The 19,803-nt window shown below is 37.3% G+C and overlaps 5 protein-coding genes across 7 annotated transcripts; 1 reads left to right on the forward strand and 4 right to left on the reverse strand.

Annotated features, from left to right (window-relative positions):
- Positions 1-588: 588 nt before the first annotated feature.
- On the reverse strand, positions 589-1,269 carry LOC114825161 (uncharacterized). Its single transcript, XM_029103550.2, has one exon. The coding sequence runs from the start codon at positions 1,267-1,269 to the stop codon at positions 589-591; it is 681 nt and encodes a 226-aa protein (XP_028959383.2).
- Positions 1,270-7,262: 5,993 nt separating this feature from the next.
- LOC103409015 (phenylalanine--tRNA ligase, chloroplastic/mitochondrial-like) lies at positions 7,263-11,945 on the reverse strand. Of its 3 annotated transcripts, XR_011581553.1 has the most exons (12): positions 11,540-11,945; positions 10,802-10,992; positions 10,343-10,549; positions 10,131-10,248; positions 9,811-9,887; positions 8,962-9,141; positions 8,744-8,788; positions 8,237-8,341; positions 7,686-7,799; positions 7,514-7,567; positions 7,380-7,426; positions 7,263-7,310 (listed from the first exon to the last, which is right to left on the reverse strand). XR_011581553.1 is itself a non-coding variant. In XM_029102920.2 (11 exons), the coding sequence occupies exons 1-10, from the start codon at positions 11,745-11,747 to the stop codon at positions 7,517-7,519; spliced, it is 1,296 nt and encodes a 431-aa protein (XP_028958753.1). In that variant the 5' UTR covers positions 11,748-11,945; the 3' UTR covers positions 7,362-7,426; positions 7,514-7,516. The 3 variants fall into 3 exon arrangements, 2 of the variants coding, with proteins under 2 accessions (XP_028958753.1, XP_008346055.2); XM_029102920.2 differs by lacking the exon at positions 7,263-7,310 and having other exon boundaries at positions 7,362-7,426; XM_008347833.4 differs by lacking the exon at positions 7,263-7,310 and having other exon boundaries at positions 7,362-7,567.
- A 604-nt stretch (positions 11,946-12,549) lies between these two features.
- On the forward strand, positions 12,550-13,847 carry LOC139196246 (glutathione S-transferase T3-like). The gene is made up of 2 exons (XM_070821919.1): positions 12,550-12,872; positions 13,119-13,847. Exons 1-2 carry the CDS (start codon positions 12,603-12,605, stop codon positions 13,845-13,847), a joined length of 999 nt encoding a protein of 332 aa, XP_070678020.1. The 5' UTR covers positions 12,550-12,602.
- Positions 13,848-14,341: 494 nt separating this feature from the next.
- Positions 14,342-15,124, reverse strand: LOC139196247 (uncharacterized). The gene is made up of 2 exons (XM_070821920.1): positions 15,058-15,124; positions 14,342-14,949 (listed from the first exon to the last, which is right to left on the reverse strand). The coding sequence occupies exons 1-2, from the start codon at positions 15,122-15,124 to the stop codon at positions 14,342-14,344; spliced, it is 675 nt and encodes a 224-aa protein (XP_070678021.1).
- A 2,232-nt stretch (positions 15,125-17,356) lies between these two features.
- Positions 17,357-19,248, reverse strand: LOC103409061 (serpin-ZX-like). The gene is made up of 2 exons (XM_070821648.1): positions 19,179-19,248; positions 17,357-18,766 (listed from the first exon to the last, which is right to left on the reverse strand). The coding sequence occupies exons 1-2, from the start codon at positions 19,179-19,181 to the stop codon at positions 17,597-17,599; spliced, it is 1,173 nt and encodes a 390-aa protein (XP_070677749.1). The 5' UTR covers positions 19,182-19,248; the 3' UTR covers positions 17,357-17,596.
- Positions 19,249-19,803: the final 555 nt, after the last annotated feature.

A 19,803-nucleotide genomic window follows, 5' to 3' on the forward strand; every position in this document is an offset into this window, starting at 1 on the left:
TTGTTTGTGGCACGGGAACGTATTATTCCATAACGTCTCATGTACTCATTTATAGAGATACTACCAGTTATTGGATTGAAAAGCAAATTAGGCTCATCATATATTTTTGCACGAGCCCTTCTTAACTTATTTGGATCATCTTGGTTGGCATCAGACTCTCCATTAATATACTCATCTCATTCATCCTCTACTATCATATTGTGTAATATGATGAATGACATCATGATGGAGGCCAAATTTTCTCGACTCCACCCTCTTGCCGGTTCGCTGATGATCTTCCATCGTGCTTGTAGAATACTGAAAGCTCTCTCAACATTTTTCCGGTATGCCTCTTGGTGTAAGGTAAATAACTTTTCGGTGTCATTCCTTGGGTTTGGAATTGCTTGGACAAGTGTCGCTCACTTTAGGTAGATGCGATTTGCCAAGTAATACCCCATATTGTATTGACGACCGTTGATGTAGTAGTCAAGTTGACGTGTTTTACCTTCTGTCAGGCTATTGAAGATGGGTGAACGCCCAAGAACTATAATGTCATTTTGGGATCCAGGGGCTCCAAATAAAGTATGCTAGATTCATGTGTCATACGAGTCAACCGCCTCTAACACAGTAGTTAGCTTTCTTTACCTTTCGTATAAGCCTCATTGCCATCCGGTGGGAATGTTCTTCTAATCTTAATGTATGCAGTCTAATGACCCCTATCATGCCTGGAAACCCAGGGTCTTCAGCTTTGTGAATGAGCCAATCTAGATCTTTTTTATTTGGCTCACAGAGGTACTCGTCTTTGTAAACCTGAACAATTGTGTCACAGAATTGTTCAAGAGTATCAGGGCATGTAGACTCAGACATACCATGTGTTTCATCTATCAAATCAGCTGGGGAGCTATAGGCCATCATTCGAAGTACAATAGTAACCTTCTGATAAGGTGAGAAATCAGGGCAACCTGCTCTGTCCCGCTTCTGTTGAAAGTATAGATTAATCTGCTGGACATCGCGAAGTAAACACTTGAAGACATGACACCTCATCCGGAAGCGACATCTGAAACCCTCTTCTGTGTACATTGAGTTAGGGTTGAAGTAGTTGTTCATCAGATTGACTTGCGTCATCACTCTGTTTTGTGGTTTATAAGAGCAACTAGCAACAGAGCCACCCCATTGAGGTTGTTCCTTAGTTGGCTGACACACCATGGCCGCACTCATGGATGCTGCTCTGTTTTGTTTGTTACACCTTACTTCAGCTTCTTCATCAGACTCCTCATCTTCTCGTCTCATCTGCGCCCATTTTTCTTCTAATTTGGAATTATATGAAGACCTCCAGTTGGAATCCGAAGAGGATCCAAAGTTGGAATTCATTGCAAACTTGAATTGAAAGAGATTGCATTGAAATAGATTGAATTCAAAGTTGTATGAATTATAGTCTAATATCCACCCTATTTATAGCCAAAAAACAATTCAAATCCAACGGCTAGCTGACGTCATTTAGCCGTTGGATTTGAATTTAAGTTGTAGTTTTTAAATAATAAATTATATTTGGCCCTCGGTTGGAGACTATTTTTTGTGACAGGGCTTAAACGAGCCATATGGCCCTTTGGCCCTCGATTGGAGATGTAGGCAAATATGACTTGTACTATTCATTGTCTTCGGTTGGAGATGGCCTAAGGGTTTCTAGTGCTAGTTGCGCACACATCCTTTCATTATTTGTACCTTTTGTTGGAGAACAATTCAGAAATAAACAAAAATAACAGAAATTCTAATATTTTATTAACCAAATATACTTGCTATACAAAACGAAAATTACACAATAAATACAAAAATTAATGTTACTAACTTGTTTACAAAAGGTAGAGGCTAGCGTAAAAGCTATGTCATTCGAACAGTATTTTCGTCCCACTCATGTGCTTGTGGTTCTATAAACTTAATCTGAAAATTAAAATTAATGAATCAGATTAATTTTAAATTCCAAGGCCCAAGGCCCTTGTCTTGATTAATTAATATTAATTGTATTTAGGCTATATTATACAAGCCTAATCCACACAACCATAAGACCCAAGCCTTCAATTCATTTCCAAATGGCCCATGTTGTAATTATTAGACTAAAACATTAAATCTATATAAAGATCCTTAGGAATCTTGTTTTCCCCAATATGGGACAAGAGTCTTAAAACTTCCAACACGTTTACCCTAATTATCTAGAGGAAGTTGAATATTAAGCAGTAGATTTGTGAAGGGAAATTTAGATTAGAGTTAATATCTTATTAACAATAGAGTTAAATAAAATGCATGGCCCGGGTTGTGGGGAAAACTCACAAGCTCAACAGCATGTTTGTGGACGAGTTCGAGTTTACAATGAGAGGTTTACAAAGACATGAGGTCATCTGACCCCGTCGATCCCTGCAGAATCTGAGTAGTCGTTGGGACTCATGTGGGACTTTGGGAAAAGATACATGATGCATACGAGAGAGAGAGAGACGTTAGTTCAAATCGATATAAAATATTAATGATATCGGAAGTATTAGTAATTTAAAAACACGAAAATTTCAATAGGAATATCGAAATATTATTTATATCGATAAAAATTGAATAAAAATCACAGAAATTGTAAGAAAAACTTAAAAATTTTTATTGAAATTTTGCAGGATGTTTATTTAGTCAATTATCTATTAGTTTATCACAAAAAATTATAAGGAAATGCATTGCATGATAGATTTAACTGATTTAAGTTGATTATATAGCAAGCTGGCAAACATTGTGAGTGTAGAAAGTATGTAGTAATTAATGAAAGAAGTTTAAACACACCATAATCATTTATATATAATGAATTAGTACAATATTTTACACTTTATGCATTGCATGGTAAGATACATGAGTGATTTAGCACTACATAAAGTTCCTATTAAGGTCTAAAATATTTATAATATCGGAAATATCGTAATCCAAAAACACGAGAATTTCGATAAAAATATCGAGATAATATCGATATTTTAAATCTTGTTTAAATACAATATTTCTTTAAACACATCGATCACACATCGAACACACCCTTGTCAGCCTTACAACTTGCACCTGGCTCTCATCTCTCTCTCTCTCTCTCTCTCTCTCTCTATCTTTCGGCGGCTTATTACGTCCCTTCCATCTGAATTCTGACCTGGGTGAGTTTGTAAAAGCCAAAGCCACCACGCTGTTTCTGAATCCTGATGTGAAAATTCATATTCGATTTAACGCGCTCTACAGATGGTAGAGTGTATCCATACATTATAGGCCTGATGTTAATTGCGAGATAGCATTGATAGGGATGGGCCATGTGGCTGCCACTCACATGCAAGTGGCGAGGCAGAGATAAGAGCAACTGAGCAACTCCACCCGCTTTACTTTATATATTAATTTTTTGGGATGTGCTATTTATACATATTTTTTTACTTCTCACACATCTCTTGTTAATTTTTGTCATTTGATCTTCTTCAATTCATTCGATCCGACGGCCGAAAATTAAAAGGATGTGAGAGAAGTAAAAAGGGGTGTGTGGATATCACATCCCTAATTCTTTTTGTGAAAATTCACTTATTTGGAAAGCAACGATTACTATTCACAAATATATTTTTTATTTATTAAAATTTTCTTGATCTTATCCTCATATATCATTATCGTCTTAAATTTTTCAATGAGATTTTTATCCAATTTCGGTGAATAATGTATCATTATCCATTAGTAATATATGCTTTGATTTTTGTTAAGATTTTCGACTATTCATGTAATGTCACGTGTTATTATTCTTTAGTAGTATCTGCTCATATTTTTGTTTAATTAAGTTGTGAACTTTGCAAGATTTTTCAGAGTGAACATTGTAAATATTTTGGACTTTTTAAATATTTTATTTATTTTTAATCGTTGAATTAATTTGGCCGTTGAATTTTTTAAATAGTTTGAAATTAAATGCGCCACAAAGCACCGCGTGCCACAACAACAGCTTAATTTTCGATTTTTTTTCCGTTGGAATCCAAGGTCCTCGTCAATAAACCGTTGGAAATCCAACGACTGGCGCGCCTAAATCGGCGTCATTCGGCTGACTTCGGTGCACGTGGGTGGGGCCGGCCTTCTGCTGCTTGACGTCAGGCCCGACAATTGTTGCAAGGGCATTCCAACAGGCTTCCCGAAGACCACCAATTCCCTGCCCAATTTTGCACCGGTTGGACCATCATTTTTTTGGGTCAAGGGCAATTTAATGCAATTGCCTGCGGATTGGGCCACCGCTGGACTTTCTCTAATTCGTTCTCACAGATTGGAGGAAAAGCACTTTTCTTTCTGAGATATGCCAGTAGTTTTTTAAATTGACATTTATGATAACGAGTAATATTTTTGTATAATTAATCGTTTATTTTCCGAATATACATGAATAATTTATTTTTTTAATTGAACGAATGAAATGAATTAAATTATTTGTATAGTAAAATAACATCAGAGATTACAAATAATATATGTTGTTTTTTATTTATTTATGCTTATGAAGAAATGTAAAGCAAGCATGAGATAAAGATTTATCTTGGATCATGCATATTGAATGAGGATTTTTTTCAGATCCTATTTGTGGAGATCGTAGGGATTCTTACATCCTAACCGTCCGTCGTATATTGTGGGATCAGTTTTCATTAGGTACTATTTGTGTTTAAATATAACTAAAAAATGTCAAATAATTTATGACCGCACAATATACGATGAATGACTAAGATGTAAGAATCTCTAGGATCTCCATAATTTTGATCCGGATATGATCCAAATCCATGCATATTTGTGGTCTATGAAGATTGGCAACGGGTGACTACAGTATTGAATGCATCTTTGGTGACATCGAGCTTCTAGTACAAAGGTTAACGTCTGTGACGTTTTCGTTTGTGCCTAGGGAGAGTAACCGTGTGGCTCACTCGGTGGCGAAGTTTGTGATTTTGTTTGGTATTGTATTGGGCCAGAGTTTTTGTTTAATGTTCTAACCCACGATGTAAACATTCATATTCGTCTCTAATATATCCTATCTTCGGTTAAAAAAAAAAGATTGGCAATAGTTGCAACAAGTTTAAGAAGGTTAAAGGCAGGTTGCATGCATTATTGGGGTATCAATGTCGTCGGATTTGTGCAAACACTGAGCTTTACCTCCCCTCCTCAACAACACTACATCAACCGTAACCGAGACAACTATGACTTGATGTTAATATTAACGATGTGAATAGAAATGATTGCTCCACCCTTCTAGATAAGAACCTTGTGTATTGATTATGTCGTTCGTACGTAGCTTTTACAAAAGTATATTTTTTATATTTTGATCATGTTACAGCATTATATTTATTCAATTTGTCTGAGAAACTAGAGAATTTGGCTTGTAAATGATTGTATATTTTTTTATGTCTCATTTCTTCATCCCGACACTCCAGCTTAGTAATGAATATGTTTTTTTTTCAATTGATTAAATATATCTTTTTGTATATATCGTCTCATCGTTAGATTTTAACTTTCGACGTGTCTATTCATTTTAGCATTTAAACAAAATTTGGGGGAAAATGTTTAATGAGCTGAATGAGGATCCTCTTCGGATCCTCTTCGGATCCTCTTTGTGAGGATCTTACGGATTCTCAAATTATGTTCGTTCATCGTGCATCGTACGGTTAGAAATCGTTTTAAATATTTCTATTTAAAAATAAACATGAACAGAACATGATAAAAACTGATCACACGATGTACAACGAACGAACATGATATGAATCTCATAGAGAGGATCCTCATTCGAATGAGCTAGGCATCCTACCTCGTACATTACTTGGTCCTTGAGCATGGACGGAGCCAATGAAGGCTCACTGGGAGCAAATGCTCCAACTCAAATAATTCGTTTGTTTAGTTGCAGACTACAATTATATAATATACACATATTATCTTTGAAGAAAATATATGTATCTAATATCCAGCATACATTCATTCTACTTATACTTCATATCAAATATTATATAAGCACTAGTGCTCTTGTTTTGTGATTCAAACCGAAAAAACCCTCTCCCGCCTATCATGTACTTATATTTTTCTCATCGCTTTGCCATTTTCCACTACTATATTGAAATTTTTGTAACATTAGAATTGTGATACATTATCATTTGAAACCATCCTTAATATCATATTGCATATAATCATACTATAATAAGGCTTTCTTAGTTATTTTCGGTTACCCCATTATAAGAAATTTCTAGTTTCGTCCTTGTCCTTAGAAGAGGGTAGCCAAGGGTGGAGGTGGGAAAGGGACCCGACATCAGATATTCGAGAGGCCATCATTGTCCCAATTGTTTGACTCATGGCACTCTACGTCCGTCTTCCCTTTTGACCTGTTGCCATCCTGAACGATTACCTTCTGGCTCATGGCAGCACAATAATGCATTGTCAGCAAAAATGGCGTAGATATTATACAAGATTTGTTCAAGTTTATAGAACGGTTGCGTTTCACCACTACATACCTCGATATTGTTTTAATTTAATTATTCATGTAATCAGTAAGTGTGGGATTTTTATGCCAAAGTTTTGATGCAATTAAAAGTGCAACCATTTAGTATTATTTGTGATTGTTTTGTAAGATGACCGATATAGAATTTTTTACTTTGTTCAACAGAATTACATTCTTCTTGCAATTGTGTATAACATTTGGATAGATTAAAGAGGTAAGAATGTGCAAACAAAAGAAGTATGCAGAATTCATTACTGTTTTACTTTCCTGCATTAAGGATATTACCATTGTATTCTTCAACTAATGTTTGTGTTTCTCTTAATATAGCTTCCTTTTTATTTTCTGAAAATTTGTAAGTTGAGTGATTAAGAGCGTTTATCTTTACATATAGGATGTTGTGTTCGATTCCTTATGAGTTTGCTCTTTCATTCGCAGAAGGATGTGAACAAACCAGTTTACAGATCACACAAAATCTGTAACGAACTAGAGGTGAGCTCCAGAAGCTTGCAAAGTAAAGATTCATGCAATTTCCAACTAAATTGTGGAGGCCATGCTTCTGCATAGAAGAACCAAGTTTGGGGATACCGTAGGTTGAACTAGGGTTCCGGTTTTGGATATAATCAAAGCCCATTTGCATAAAGTTCGTATCACTCCCTGTAAAACACCAAAAGAGCATATCTTGCATGATGGCCCTTGATTCACCTTTGATTTACTCAACCAAAAGGTCGGAAATAAATAAGGGTATGCATGAAGAGAAAACGGGCTTGCGCATCTCCCTGAAACAAATTACCGCTGCTGAAATAATACGTTCACTTGCCAAAACCACTTTCGATTCTACAACCTTTATTTTTCCAGTAAAAAAAAAAATTATTTTCAACGTCTCCCCATTGAATTCTTGGAAGGTTGATCTCTTTATCTCTTGCCAAGGCAGGCTTAGAAATCTGTATTCACAGGCAGCTGAAAAAAAGGGAACAATTTTACAATGTAGGTAAAAATTCAACACCTATAAATCATGATTGCCAAAATAGGCTACTGCACCGAGACCTCTCATCTTAGAACGACGTTCAACTTGCTCTGCACCAACTCTCTTACATTCCACTGCATAGAGAATCGAAACAGTTATGGAGGTGTGGCTTACACATTTGAAACAGTTATGGAGGTGTGAATGCTCCTATGAAGGAAAGATGAGATTACATCGGCTTGTTATCGGACTTACCTGCAACTTATTAATTTCATCATCTGTGAGCGAGCGTTCCATGGATCGATATGCGATTCTGTAGCAGTGACTGGTCATTCCTTTCTTGTTTGTGAAATTGTCTATCAATTGTACCTGGCAATCATGGAATAGCTATTTCAGAAAACTGCATAAACCCCACTTCCAATATACTGTCAGGTATTAGAGATCACTTCATCAGACTCCAGACTATGTTGGGGCGAAATATTTGATGGACAAATATCACACAGTGGTAAAACTTCCACACTCGGATTACAAATAACTTTCTAGGTGTAGGAATTATTCAGCCGAACCAATTTAGTAAGGTTGATATGGTTAATTAATATAGCAGTTTAAGTGTGGGGATTATATATAACTTTCGAATCTTCCAATTTTAAGCCACTTCGGTAGAAATTCGTTTCAGAAAACTAGCTGCACTGAAGACGTCAAGTTAGAGCTGCTTTTCATTTCCAATAAACATCGACGTATCCCTTTAACCATAATGTTCAACGTCTACACACCTCCAGAAAGTTTATGAGTGTAAACAGGCATACCTCCTCTGCAAGATCTCCAGCAACTTCTCTAACAACTTCACATAGATTGTTTTCCGTGAAAGACTCGTTTATCCAAAAACTGACATCTTTGTAACAAGGAGGATACTGAAACGAAAAGAAAGAAACTTTATAAGAAATGCTAGCAAGCAGTGATTTACCCTCAAACTAGTAGTTAGATCCATAACTACCAAGATCTTAAGAAGCAATATTTTTTCAAGGCAATCAACAAATCCATTCATATATCAACTGCTGTAAGATCATCATTTATTTGTTCTTTCTTTTTTCATGATTCAATTTTTGCTTTCTTTCTTTTGATTTACAAGATATAACAAAAGGGCAGCCCAAGCTCTAAACACATGAAGGAGGGAGGCATGGAGGCATGGAGGTCAAAGATCTCACTAAACTTTATCTTAATTTTACACAATAATAAGTGACCAGAAAACTCAGTAACCAGACAAAAAAAAAAAAAAAACATGATAATTTCCTCTGTGTGAGCTGCAACATTACCTTGGAAAATGGCTTGAATTTGACTCCCAGCTGGCCACTCGAAAACTATATCCAAAATCCAAAATTGGACAATCAGATACTGGATTAGAAATGACAAGGACTTTATTACTTGCTTATTTCACTTGTAAGTCTTAAAATCGAGCTAATGGAATATATCTGAAAAAAAGAGAGGAAAGAGAAAGAAAAAAAAAATCATATTTAACACATTCAGGAACCACCTGAGAAGTGAATCTCTCATCACTTGACCAGAAAAGACGAATATCAGGGATGTCAAATAAAACCATTGCCAGCCGTTCCAATCCAAGTCCAAAAGCCCAAGCAACATTGTCTGTTTTGCCACTTCTCCTCAATATTTCTTGTTCTGTCACCCCACAACCCAAAACTTCCAACCATTTTTCCTGGTATTGTATTCAACATCAGCTTATAAAATTGATTTAATGCTAAAAATATTCATGCATCCAAGCATCAATTCAAAAGAAATGACAAGGGGTTTCAAAGCATGAACTGTAACAACAGAAAACTTTCCTTAACATTTAAGAACCACAACTTATATCAATGGCCACTAGTTCAACATGAGATTTAAATATCAACAGGTGTCCCAGTTCAAGGCATGTCAAAAGCACTAGTTGAATATGAACAGTAATAATGAGGAATAGAAACAGTCAGAATAGAAAGTATCTCCTGGGAGTTGCATAGATATATTTTTGATAAGTTTTACTTTTTCGTAACCAGAAAGAAAAAGTTCTATTACTTTTTCATCTACATGCATTCAACTCCTTGTGTTTTGGTTTCTAAGGGTCTCAAGGGACCTACATGTAATCTAGGACAGGCATCAAGTTTAAATCTAGCATAAACACCTACTTCCACTCTAGAATTCCTAGATATCCCAGGCAGTAGATAAAACAAGTTATACAGGCAGAAGCAGAGTTCCAAATTTGGAAGTATCCATATTATATATATACAATTATACATACATACATCAGAAATAGCATGAAGTAGATTCACAATCCAAAACAAACACGGAATGTTATTTTGTGCCCCCAAAATCATCATAGTCAGTAGTATACCTGAAAAAATATCTCAAGTTCAAATGATGGGTTGGTAAATGGGAAATATGTATCAACCCAGCGCATTTCCACAGAACCTGAAAATTTCAATTTAATCAACTTAGATGTTCCAAAACAACTGCATCATTCATATAATTTATAAATATATAAATAAAATAAACTAAGAAAACAATTGAAGAATTTTTAAAGCAAATAACACTCCCTAAAAAACACTCCATATACCTATTTGCTATTTGTTGGATACTAAAGCACTCAAATGGCAAACCAAATTATAGCTTGTCTATGAGATACCAAGCACAGTGGTTCAAGATAGATTTTACCAAATAAGTGGCGTGCCAAACCCTCTAGACATTTCTTTAAATCTCCAGCGGCATAAGATGTGCCATCTGTCCCAGATGCCTCCCAATCTTGTGGAGAAAAAACACGAACACCTTCCATCTATATGGGCAGGAAATAAATTCATTACATAAGGCAGAATCCCAAGAAGCTAAGCAGCATTGACGTCTTATTGTAAGCATTAGAGTTAAGAAACCTGATGGAACACAGGGTAATGAGTTGAGTCAATGGAATCCCTACGGTACACATCCCCCGTTACAAGGAAGTGAGTATGTCCTCTTCTCAATATTTCGGCCTGATGAGCACTTGTATGACACCTCAAAACTGTTTGAGAGTCAGTATAGTATGTATCATTATAACTTCGACTCACATGATCAGCAGGAACCAAAACATCGTCAAAATTCTGAAAGAATTGAAAATTTTATTCACTGTCAAGAAGTAAGTCATAGGTTCTTACAATCTTACAAGGATAAAAGAGCATTGCAATAACGCACATCTACAATTCTTCTCTTATGAAAAATGCATGACATCATCAATGAGGTTAACAATCCACAAACATAGTAGATATGAATGATAAACACTGGAAGCTAAAGATTCTTTATCCCTTCATTTGGCGTATTTCATGGCCCAATTTTTAATAAAATCAAGGTCATACCTCTTTAACAGACACAATTGGACTAAGATTATCAAACTTATCGAACTGATTCGAGTAATTGGTGTCAAAATACTCGTATATTGCATTCTTCAAAATCCCAAGTGGGTGCTGATCTCGTCTGTGGAGTTGGAGTCCAAGCTTTGCGAAAATTGTATCCGGAACATTGTTTGTGGGGTCATCCCTCAGCACATCTACAAACACATAATCCAAAATTATTATGCCAATAACAAATCTTTCAGAAAACCAAGTCGGCAACTTTCCATTTGTACAAATCCGACACAGCATCAAACGCAACATATGACGAGAGTTCTAACATGCTTCCAAGAGTTTGTTAGACTTAGGCCATCAAACAGACATCCAACATTGGACTGGAATGTACTCGAATCGGAAACAAGTATTCCAGAGTGCAACGCCTTTGTGTGAGATACAATTCTAACAAGTATAATAAACAAAATGCAAAATTTTTCAACCAACCAATTGCATACCGAACAAAATATACTGCAGCCTTAATGAATAATAAAATAAAAGGGCGAACCCAAGTAGTAAAAACGTAAAACCAATTCAAATATAACAGTTTCACAGAAAACTACAACTTATGGAATGAAGCAATTCAAAGTTTCGGGATGTAGAAATTCAAGCCAAGTACAAAAATTTCATCACCACTCAAACCCAATACGGAAAAACAGCAAAAATATCAAAAACAAGAGCAACCCAGATGGGGGAAATGGTTAAAGTTACCATCTTTAGCAATCTTGACGCCGCCCAGCTCGAGCACCGAAGCCACCGGCTGCCTCCATTTCTTGATGTGAAGCTTATCGGAGGAAAGAGCTGCAGAGGAAGAAGAGAACGGCAGGCAGAAAGTGAAGCTTCTGAGGCAAGCTGCGCGGAGAGAAGGTGAGGTTTTGGAGAAGAGAGTGGTCTGCGCAAATGAGAAGGCCGTTGCCATTCTCGTCGGGTCTGAGAAGAGCTGTGCGTGGCAGAGTCTCTACTCTTTATCGAAGATTTGGGCCTCTAATTTTCTTTTCTTGAATTTTTTTTCTCGGATTTGGGAAAGAGGATCCTTTCTGGATTCATTTTGAGTGGATCCTAAGAGCAATTCCAGCGGGGACAAAATGTCCCAGCCCTCAGTCCAAAAAACGTGCCGGGCCTCTGTCAATCAAGTCCACCCCATGAAATGAACTGGTACCCAGCCCGAGCTGGGCAAGAGCCCAGCCCAAAAGAGACTGAGACAGAAGCCGGGGAGGAAGCCTGGCGCGTGCGCTTCACGCAGCCGTGGCGCGAGTGCCCGACAAGCTTTCAGAGCCCGGGCCCGCGTGCAGGCGCTGTCAGTTCCACCCCCCGAGTTTGCGACGTGGCTCCCTCTCTGCCGTTGGATTTCCAACGGCTAGTTTTCTAGACCGTTGGATTTCCAACGGTAAAAAATTTTTAAATTTTACTTTTAAAATAGACCGTCGGATCAAAGATCAAAGGTCCACGTTTTTTTCACAAAAAGTTAAAAAAAAAAAAAAAAGGGCCCAACGGTCAGAAATATGACCGTTGGCCACGTGGCAACTCCCTAGCTCTTGGATTTGAATATTTTTCAAATCAAACGGTCCAGATTAATTAACTATATTAAAATTCATTAAAAATTATTAAAAAATACAGAAAAATTATTAAAAAATACAGAAAATTTTGAAAAATGTTATTTTTTTTTCCTATAAATACTTAACCCTCATCTTCTACCTTTACACCACATTCCAATATTTTCTACACTTTCTATACTATCTACATTTCAATATTTTCTACACTTTAAGAGAAAAAAATGTCTTCGTGGAAGCTCATTGAAGATGTTACGTTGTGTGAATGTTGGGTTCACACTACTCATGATCCGATTACGGGTAATGAGATGGATAAGCGAGAAATGTGGAGTAAAATTACGAAAGCGTTTTGTGATGTACATGGAGAAAACGCCAGAACTAGTCAAGGTCTTCAAGGTCGTTGGAAAAAACTCAACGCATCGTTTACTTGTTGGAAAAACGCCATCTCTCATGCTTCCGGTAACCTCCGTAGTGGGACAAGTTTAGCGGATCAGGTGACAATATTTTTATTTATTTATATGCATTCCGCTCACATTAATATTTTGATTTATTTAATTTCGTATGTAATTTTTATGTTATTTCTTATGTAATTTTTATTTAATTTCTTATGTCATTTTTATTTAATTTCTTATGTCATTTTTATGTAATTTATATGCATTCCACCCATATTAATATTTTGAATTTATTTATTTGTGTTACACCCGCATTTTTTAACACTATGTTATCCCACATTTTTATAGACACTACAAGCTCAAGCATTCTACAATTCAAAGAACGGGAACAAATCATTCACTAGATGGGAATGTTGGCAAATTGTCAAAGATTGCCCTAAATACAAAATTGTCGCAACTGGTCCAGAAGTTGTCATGCACGGTATGGGTCTACATAGTTCTCCAGAACCAGACATGGCCGAACAAGAAGCCGACACATTTCAAGACACGGAAGGGATGCCTGAACAAGTGCCCGAGACCCAACCGACTCGTCAGTCCCTCAGGCCCGTAGGTAAAAAGGCGTCAAAGAAAAAAGGTAGTTCTTCCAAGAATGACTACACTAAATATATGGAGGAACTTACTCGCCAAGGTGAACTGAACATGGCACGAGAAAAGGTTAGAGATGAGGAAAAAGTTGATGCTATGGCAGCAATATTAGCAGCTACTGAGGCCCGTGATGCGGCGGCTGAGAGACAAAGAGAAGTAGTTAATCGAGAGAACGAGCTGGTTAGAGAAGCACTTCATCGAGAAAATGAATTGCTTCGAGAAGAAAGGATGGCTCAAGCAGATCGTGACACTATCAGCAAGTCTCTAGTAGGACTGTCTCCGAATTCTAAATATTTTTGGACATCGGAAAAAAGAGATGTCATGCGAATGAGGCGTGCAAGAGATGCGGAAACAAGTCAAGGGGGTTCTAGCAACTTTTGTGACAACCAAGATCCTCACTTCACATATCCTAACTCGAGAGACTTTGTATAATTTTTATGTATTTTTTATGTTTTTTCTTTCTTTTTTCTTTTGAACTTTATTTAATTTCTTATGTAATTTCTTATGTTTTTTTATTTTTTTAGGTTTGAACTTTATTTAATTTCTTATGTAATTTTTATGTTATTTCTTATTTATTTTTAAAACTTTATTTCTTTTGTACTTTATTTAAACACATGAAATAAGATTACATAAACTCACCAAATAAATTTAAAAACAAAACACACTACATAGAATTACATAAACTCACCAAATAAATAGAATTACATAAACTCACCAAATAAACTTAAAAACAAAACACACTACATAGAATTACATAAACTCACCAAATAAACTTAAAAACAAAACACACTACATAGAATTACATAAACTCACCAAATACATATAATTACATAAACTCACTAAATAAACTTAAAAACAAAACACACTACATAGAATTACATAAACTTTAAAAAAATACAATTTATTCTTCAACCACAAGCTTCATTCTAATTATCTTCGCCTTCATGCAATCCCCACTGGTGCTCAATCAAGTCATTCTGGCGGGTTACGTGCCAGTATGGCTCTTGCACATTAGTGTAACGTTGAACGATCAATTCATTGTAACGTCCATCGCGTTCCAACGGCTCATGTTGCACTGGATCTTCGGTCCCATCATGAGCACAATAGATACGTGTTCTTGAGTTGTTCATCGGATCCGGCTCATATTCATCGACGCCATCATAATCATACTCATCTTCAACAATCATGTTGTGGAGAATAATACACGTCATCATGATGGATCGAAAAACATCGACATCAAACATTCTAGCTGCAGCCCTGATAATCGCCCAACGAGCTTGCAGGATACCAAAACAACGCTCGACATCCTTCCTACACCCTTCTTGACATTTTGCAAAGTGTTTTTCCTTTTCAGTCTGTGGATGTGGCACTGTTTTGACAAATGTTGACCACCTTGGGTAAATGCCATCTGCAAGGTAGTATGATCCCTCGTATTGGGTACCATTAATGGTATATGTGCATCTCGGCGAGTTTCCTTGCAGCAGTTCGTCGAACACTGGGGATTGGGCAAGGACATTTAAGTCATTCTGAGCTCCTGGAACACCAAAAAAAGCATGCCAAATCCATGTATCAAATGAAGCCACCGCTTCCAAAATGATGCTTTTGGCTCATTTTCTGTTGCCATATGCTCCTTGCCACGCACTTGGACAGTTTTTCCAAGTCCAGTGCATGCAGTCCATGCTTCCAATCATGCCAGGGAAGCATCGCATCTCACCCTTCCTCAGAAGCCTTCGCATGTCCCTTGGCGTGGGTGTCCGGAGGTACTCATTGGTGTAGAGGGCTTCAATTGCAGAGCAAAAACGCATCAGGGACTCCAAAACAGTTGTTTTTCCCATCCTCGCGATCTCATCCACTTGATCTGCAGATGCTCCATATGCAAGCATTCGCAAGGATGCCGTAATTTTTTGCTCGGGAATGAGACCTAGAACATGAAAAGCATCCTCTTTTTGCACAAAGTATGAATCATGGTTGCAAATATCACTCATGATTTTGTTGAACAAATTTCGTTGCATTCTAAAACGCCGTCTAAAAATATGATCAGGAAATATGCTATTGGGAATAAAATAATCTTCCAATAGATTTTTACCTCGTTTTTCCCTTTTTCTATCGAGGTTTGCAACACGTCTTGGTTTGGCTATCTGACCCACGGCTTCCATGACACGGCGGGAATGTGAGGCCTTCTGCCTTCTATGGTGATCATCCTCATCCTCCTCCATGAAGAAAGCCTCATCTCCACCTCCACTTCCACCTTCCTCGAGATTGGCCAATTCTGCCTGTTGTGCCAACAACCTTTGTTGTTGCTCCTGCAACTGTTTATACACCATTCTTGAAGAAGACATTGTAATAAGAACTTAAGATTTGAAAACGATGAACAAGGATTCTGAGCTAAAAAGAAGGATTGAGCTTGGTGTGAGGATGGATGTAGGGATGTAGGGTTTATATGGACAAAAAAAAGAAAGGATGAGGTTCTGGACAATGCCACGTGGCACTACGTGATTGGTTGAAAATCTTATCGAAATCTTGGCTAAATTATTGTAAACCGGAAGTGACACGTGGCATGTCGGGATTGGTCGAAAATATTATCAGAAATCTATCCACAAAATAGTACATTCAGATAATGACACGTGGCATGACGTGATTGGTTGAAAATCTTATCGAAATCTTGGCTAAATTATTGTAAAACGGAAGTGACACGTGGCGTGTCGGGATTGGTTGAAAATCTTAGCGGAAATCTATTCACAAAATAGTACGTTCAGATAATGACATGTGGCGTGACGAGATTGGTTAAAAATCCTATCCGAAATTAAAACTATTTTATTTTTTTATTCTTTTAGACAAAATTTAAAAATATCTTAAATGGGCTAGGTGCCAGCGCATTTTGTAAGGATAGAGATCGTTTGTGCCAGCGCATTTTTTTAGGGGTGGAGATGCCTTGGCCTATTACTGTTCATTGGAGTCTGTTACTGTTCATTTGAGTGGATAAATGCGCTGGGTGCTGGCGCAAAGTCCTTAGGGGTGGAATTGCTAAGGATCCTTACATTTTAACGTTTATCGTGCAGTAAGTTTTCGTCAAATATTTATGTTTAATTTTAAATAAAAAAAATTAAATAATTTCTGATTGCAAGATACACAATAAATGATTAAGATGCAAAAATAGTGAATCCGGATAAGATCCAATTCTGGGTTTGGGTTTGGTAAAATTGAAACGCCCAACCTCATAGCAAGGCCTAAGGCCATATATGTATCATTATGGTCTAGCACACTAATGAAAAGCAATGCCAATCCGGACACGATAAGTTACGTAATTTGAAATCCGTACGAATCATAAATAAAATGTGTACACCATTAACACCGTTCAAGTAATATTATGTTCACAAAATGATAATATTATAGTCGGATTTTCCTATTAGACTTGCGCGAGTTGACACCCTTACTGCACACACTTTTAAATTGTTCTCTCTATAACTCTTTTAAGTTTATATAGAGAGGTATTTTGAAGTTATTTCTTGGAGATATCTTACAAGCACTTCGCACTAAGCTGCATAGACAATGCATATCTTGAACATATTTCTTCCAACCCTATTCATTGTGGCTCTAAGCCTTTGTGTGCAGATTTGGATCCCATATGGATTCAAATTGTGAAGATTTTAGGGATCTTCGCAGCTTAGTTATTTTTTTTATTTAAAATTAAACACAAATATATAGTACTGATGAAAACTGACCGCACGATGTTCGATAAATAGCTAGGATGTGATGATCCTCTTCCTTTATGTGCAGCCTATGGTCTAAAGCATCATTGGCTTTACCCACTTCCTTTGAATAGTATAGCTTTCTCATAAAAGCCTTACAATTTTACATTAATATTTCAACAGAGATTGAATCGACTTGTCATGGAAACAATCACTGAACCTCAAACACCAAAAAGAAAAGAAAAAAAGAGGGAATGAATTAGAGGAATTTTGATTAACTTCGAAACACAAAACAATCCTTGAACCTCAATTGTTAAAATATTGCTTGAAAGAAAAACAAGAAATAAAAACCATCTCTAAACGCAATCATCCCACAATGTAAATAGTTGAAAAACATAAAGGAAAGGAAAACATATAGAATACTACCAGATTTAAGTCTAAGGGATAAACTATAGCATGTAGAAATAAACCAACAGAGTTATATATTTCTACTCATCTCCTTTCAAGCGGATTGAGCACGTGACCGATGAATAGAACCGTTGCAGTCATTTCCTCTCTGATGAAAAACAGGAATGGGTGATCAGCCACAAAGTCTATCATTTTAGTCGGTTCATCGTCGTGTAGAGAAAATTGTATGTCATCAACAGTTACAGCTGCAGCTTTTGTGCCTTCTTCATCAACTTCAATGAAGGACTTATGGATAAGTCTGGCCTTACCTCGGGGTGACTCCACCATCTCTGTCAGTTCACCATCATCACTAAAAGGCAACACCAGTCCTAAATCCTTGAGAATATCGGAAGCTTCAAAGCCAGAGGTGATCTTAAACCTTGGCATTTTGAACAAACGAACTGGGACTAGTGGTTCGGGGCGATGGCAATCTAAGAAATCATGCTGGGAACAAACCCTCTCGACCAAAGCTGGGAGCCCATCCCTTGCATCGGGAAGTAATAAGTGCATTGCAAACTGCCGCTTCTCGTCTTCGCCTTGTTCGTAAGGAAGCTTCAAGATTTTGAAGCCATCAAAGACTTTTACAAACCGGTCCCCGTAGCTTCTCATTAATGGTGCCTTAACAAAAGTACCATCGAGGAGGTAGAAGCGACACTCTTCTGTCTCCGATGCATCAAACGGGTCGCTCCACACTCCTTTGAAGTATATTGCATTTGCAGCTATAAGCGTGGTTTTGTTGTTAATTGTCCCAGGACCAAGAACATCTTTGATAAGGCCCTGCGTCGCCTTTTTAGCCCATGCGTTCACTTCAGCTCTCGCTTCTTCAGGGTTGGTCCGGAAATTAACTTGTTTTATAGCCGCCTTGTGAACAGTTTCCACAACCTTTTTGAAAGAAGGTTTGATGGAGACAGATTCCTCAACCCAGAGGCCATTGGCAAAGCTCAGGCAGGGACCGCCTCTAGTGGATCCATCCGCAAAGATCAGAGGGACAAGATGGGAGGAGAGGGAGTTGAGTTCGTCGACGGACTTGGACTTGAGGAAAGAGAGCAACTGCTCCTTTGTGGGACCCTTTGACCCTGCCGTTAACAGCCACAGGACGACCTGAATAGACAGCGGCGAATACACCATGTTCTTGTCTTTGCCGTCAGTGGTGAGCAGTTGCTTAGTAATTTTGAGAGAGACATCGGTTAGGTTGCTGATGGATTCTTTGGTCGACTGAGATACGTACAAACAAACAAGCTCCAGTTACAAGGAAATTAAACACAAATAATAGCGTTTAGAAATCAACCAGAAATCATAGATTTCAAAAACCCCAAGTGAACTACCAATGCTTAATTCTAAACTCCAACAGTCAAAAGTGCTACACAAATTTAATTATTATCATCCAGAAATATTATATTATAAGAAAAATTAAACCAACATTGGGTTGACCCATATATAGTTTAGGGAAAACAGATTTAACATACATTAAACCCTAAACCCTAAATCCCATATAGAGAAACAACTAATTGCCCGGTGGTGAAAGCGGCATGCAATATTTGGAATCAAAACCTAAATAGTAAGGTTCTTAATTCCAAAGAGTACAGAGCTAGGGTTTTGAAGGAAGAATAATGAAAAGACTACTCACCATGTTGTACGAAACAATTTTGGCAGCCACGCTGGTTTTGAAGTAGATTTGGAAGGGGGTGGGGAAGCGAGAGGCGTTTAAGTGAACTTTTTATTGTGGAAGGGGGTACAATTTTTGTTTTAATATAGAAAAAGGGTAAATCGCCAAAATAGTCATTGAGATTTGCATAACTCATCACTTTGGTCTCTGAGATTCCAAATCGATAAAATGGTCCCTGAGATTGTCCACCATCCATCATTTTGGTCTTTCTGTTAAAAACTCCGTTAAGTGTCCTGGAGCTCTTGGCCGGAAGTTTGGGCAATTTTCAAAGCTTCGTAACTCAATCGTTTCTTAACCAAATTCGACCTATAATATATCAAAATGAAGATAGAAAAGTGTAGAATAAGATTATACCTATTTCAAAGCCCAATGGCGGCAGGAGATGGCCGGAAAATAGCCTCAAAGTTGACTGGTCCGAGTGAAAACTTGAAAACTCGTCGGAAACTGGGTAAACTTTAAACGCTCATAACTTCTTAAATACTCAACGAAATCAAGTGATTCAAAAATAAAAATCATACTTCTCGACGAGACAAAGAGAATGGTACCTTTTTCGACGGCTAACTCGCCTTGGTTTGGCCGGAAAACG

This window comes from Malus domestica, chromosome 05 (assembly GCF_042453785.1).
Source record: "Malus domestica chromosome 05, GDT2T_hap1".
In the NCBI taxonomy this organism is placed as follows: Eukaryota; Viridiplantae; Streptophyta; class Magnoliopsida; order Rosales; family Rosaceae; genus Malus; species Malus domestica.

Excerpts from the sequence above, each read along its gene's own strand:
- LOC114825161 (XM_029103550.2), bottom strand. The coding sequence starts at position 1,269 with ATGAGACGAGAAGATGAGGAGTCTGATGAAGAAGCTGAAGTAAGGTGT.
- LOC103409015 (XM_029102920.2), bottom strand. The coding sequence starts at position 11,747 with ATGGCAACGGCCTTCTCATTTGCGCAGACCACTCTCTTCTCCAAAACC. Across the intron at positions 10,993-11,539 it reads CGTCAAGATTGCTAAAGATG|ATGTGCTGAGGGATGACCCC; the intron begins GTAACTTTAACC and ends ATGTGTTTGTAG. Across the intron at positions 8,789-8,961 it reads ATGAGAGATTCACTTCTCAG|TTTTCGAGTGGCCAGCTGGG; the intron begins GTGGTTCCTGAA and ends TTTTGGATATAG.
- LOC139196246 (XM_070821919.1), top strand. The coding sequence starts at position 12,603 with ATGTCTTCGTGGAAGCTCATTGAAGATGTTACGTTGTGTGAATGTTGG. Across the intron at positions 12,873-13,118 it reads GGACAAGTTTAGCGGATCAG|ACACTACAAGCTCAAGCATT; the intron begins GTGACAATATTT and ends ACATTTTTATAG.
- LOC139196247 (XM_070821920.1), bottom strand. The coding sequence starts at position 15,124 with ATGCGATGCTTCCCTGGCATGATTGGAAGCATGGACTGCATGCACTGG. Across the intron at positions 14,950-15,057 it reads GACTTGGAAAAACTGTCCAA|GAGCTCAGAATGACTTAAAT; the intron begins GTGCGTGGCAAG and ends TTGGTGTTCCAG.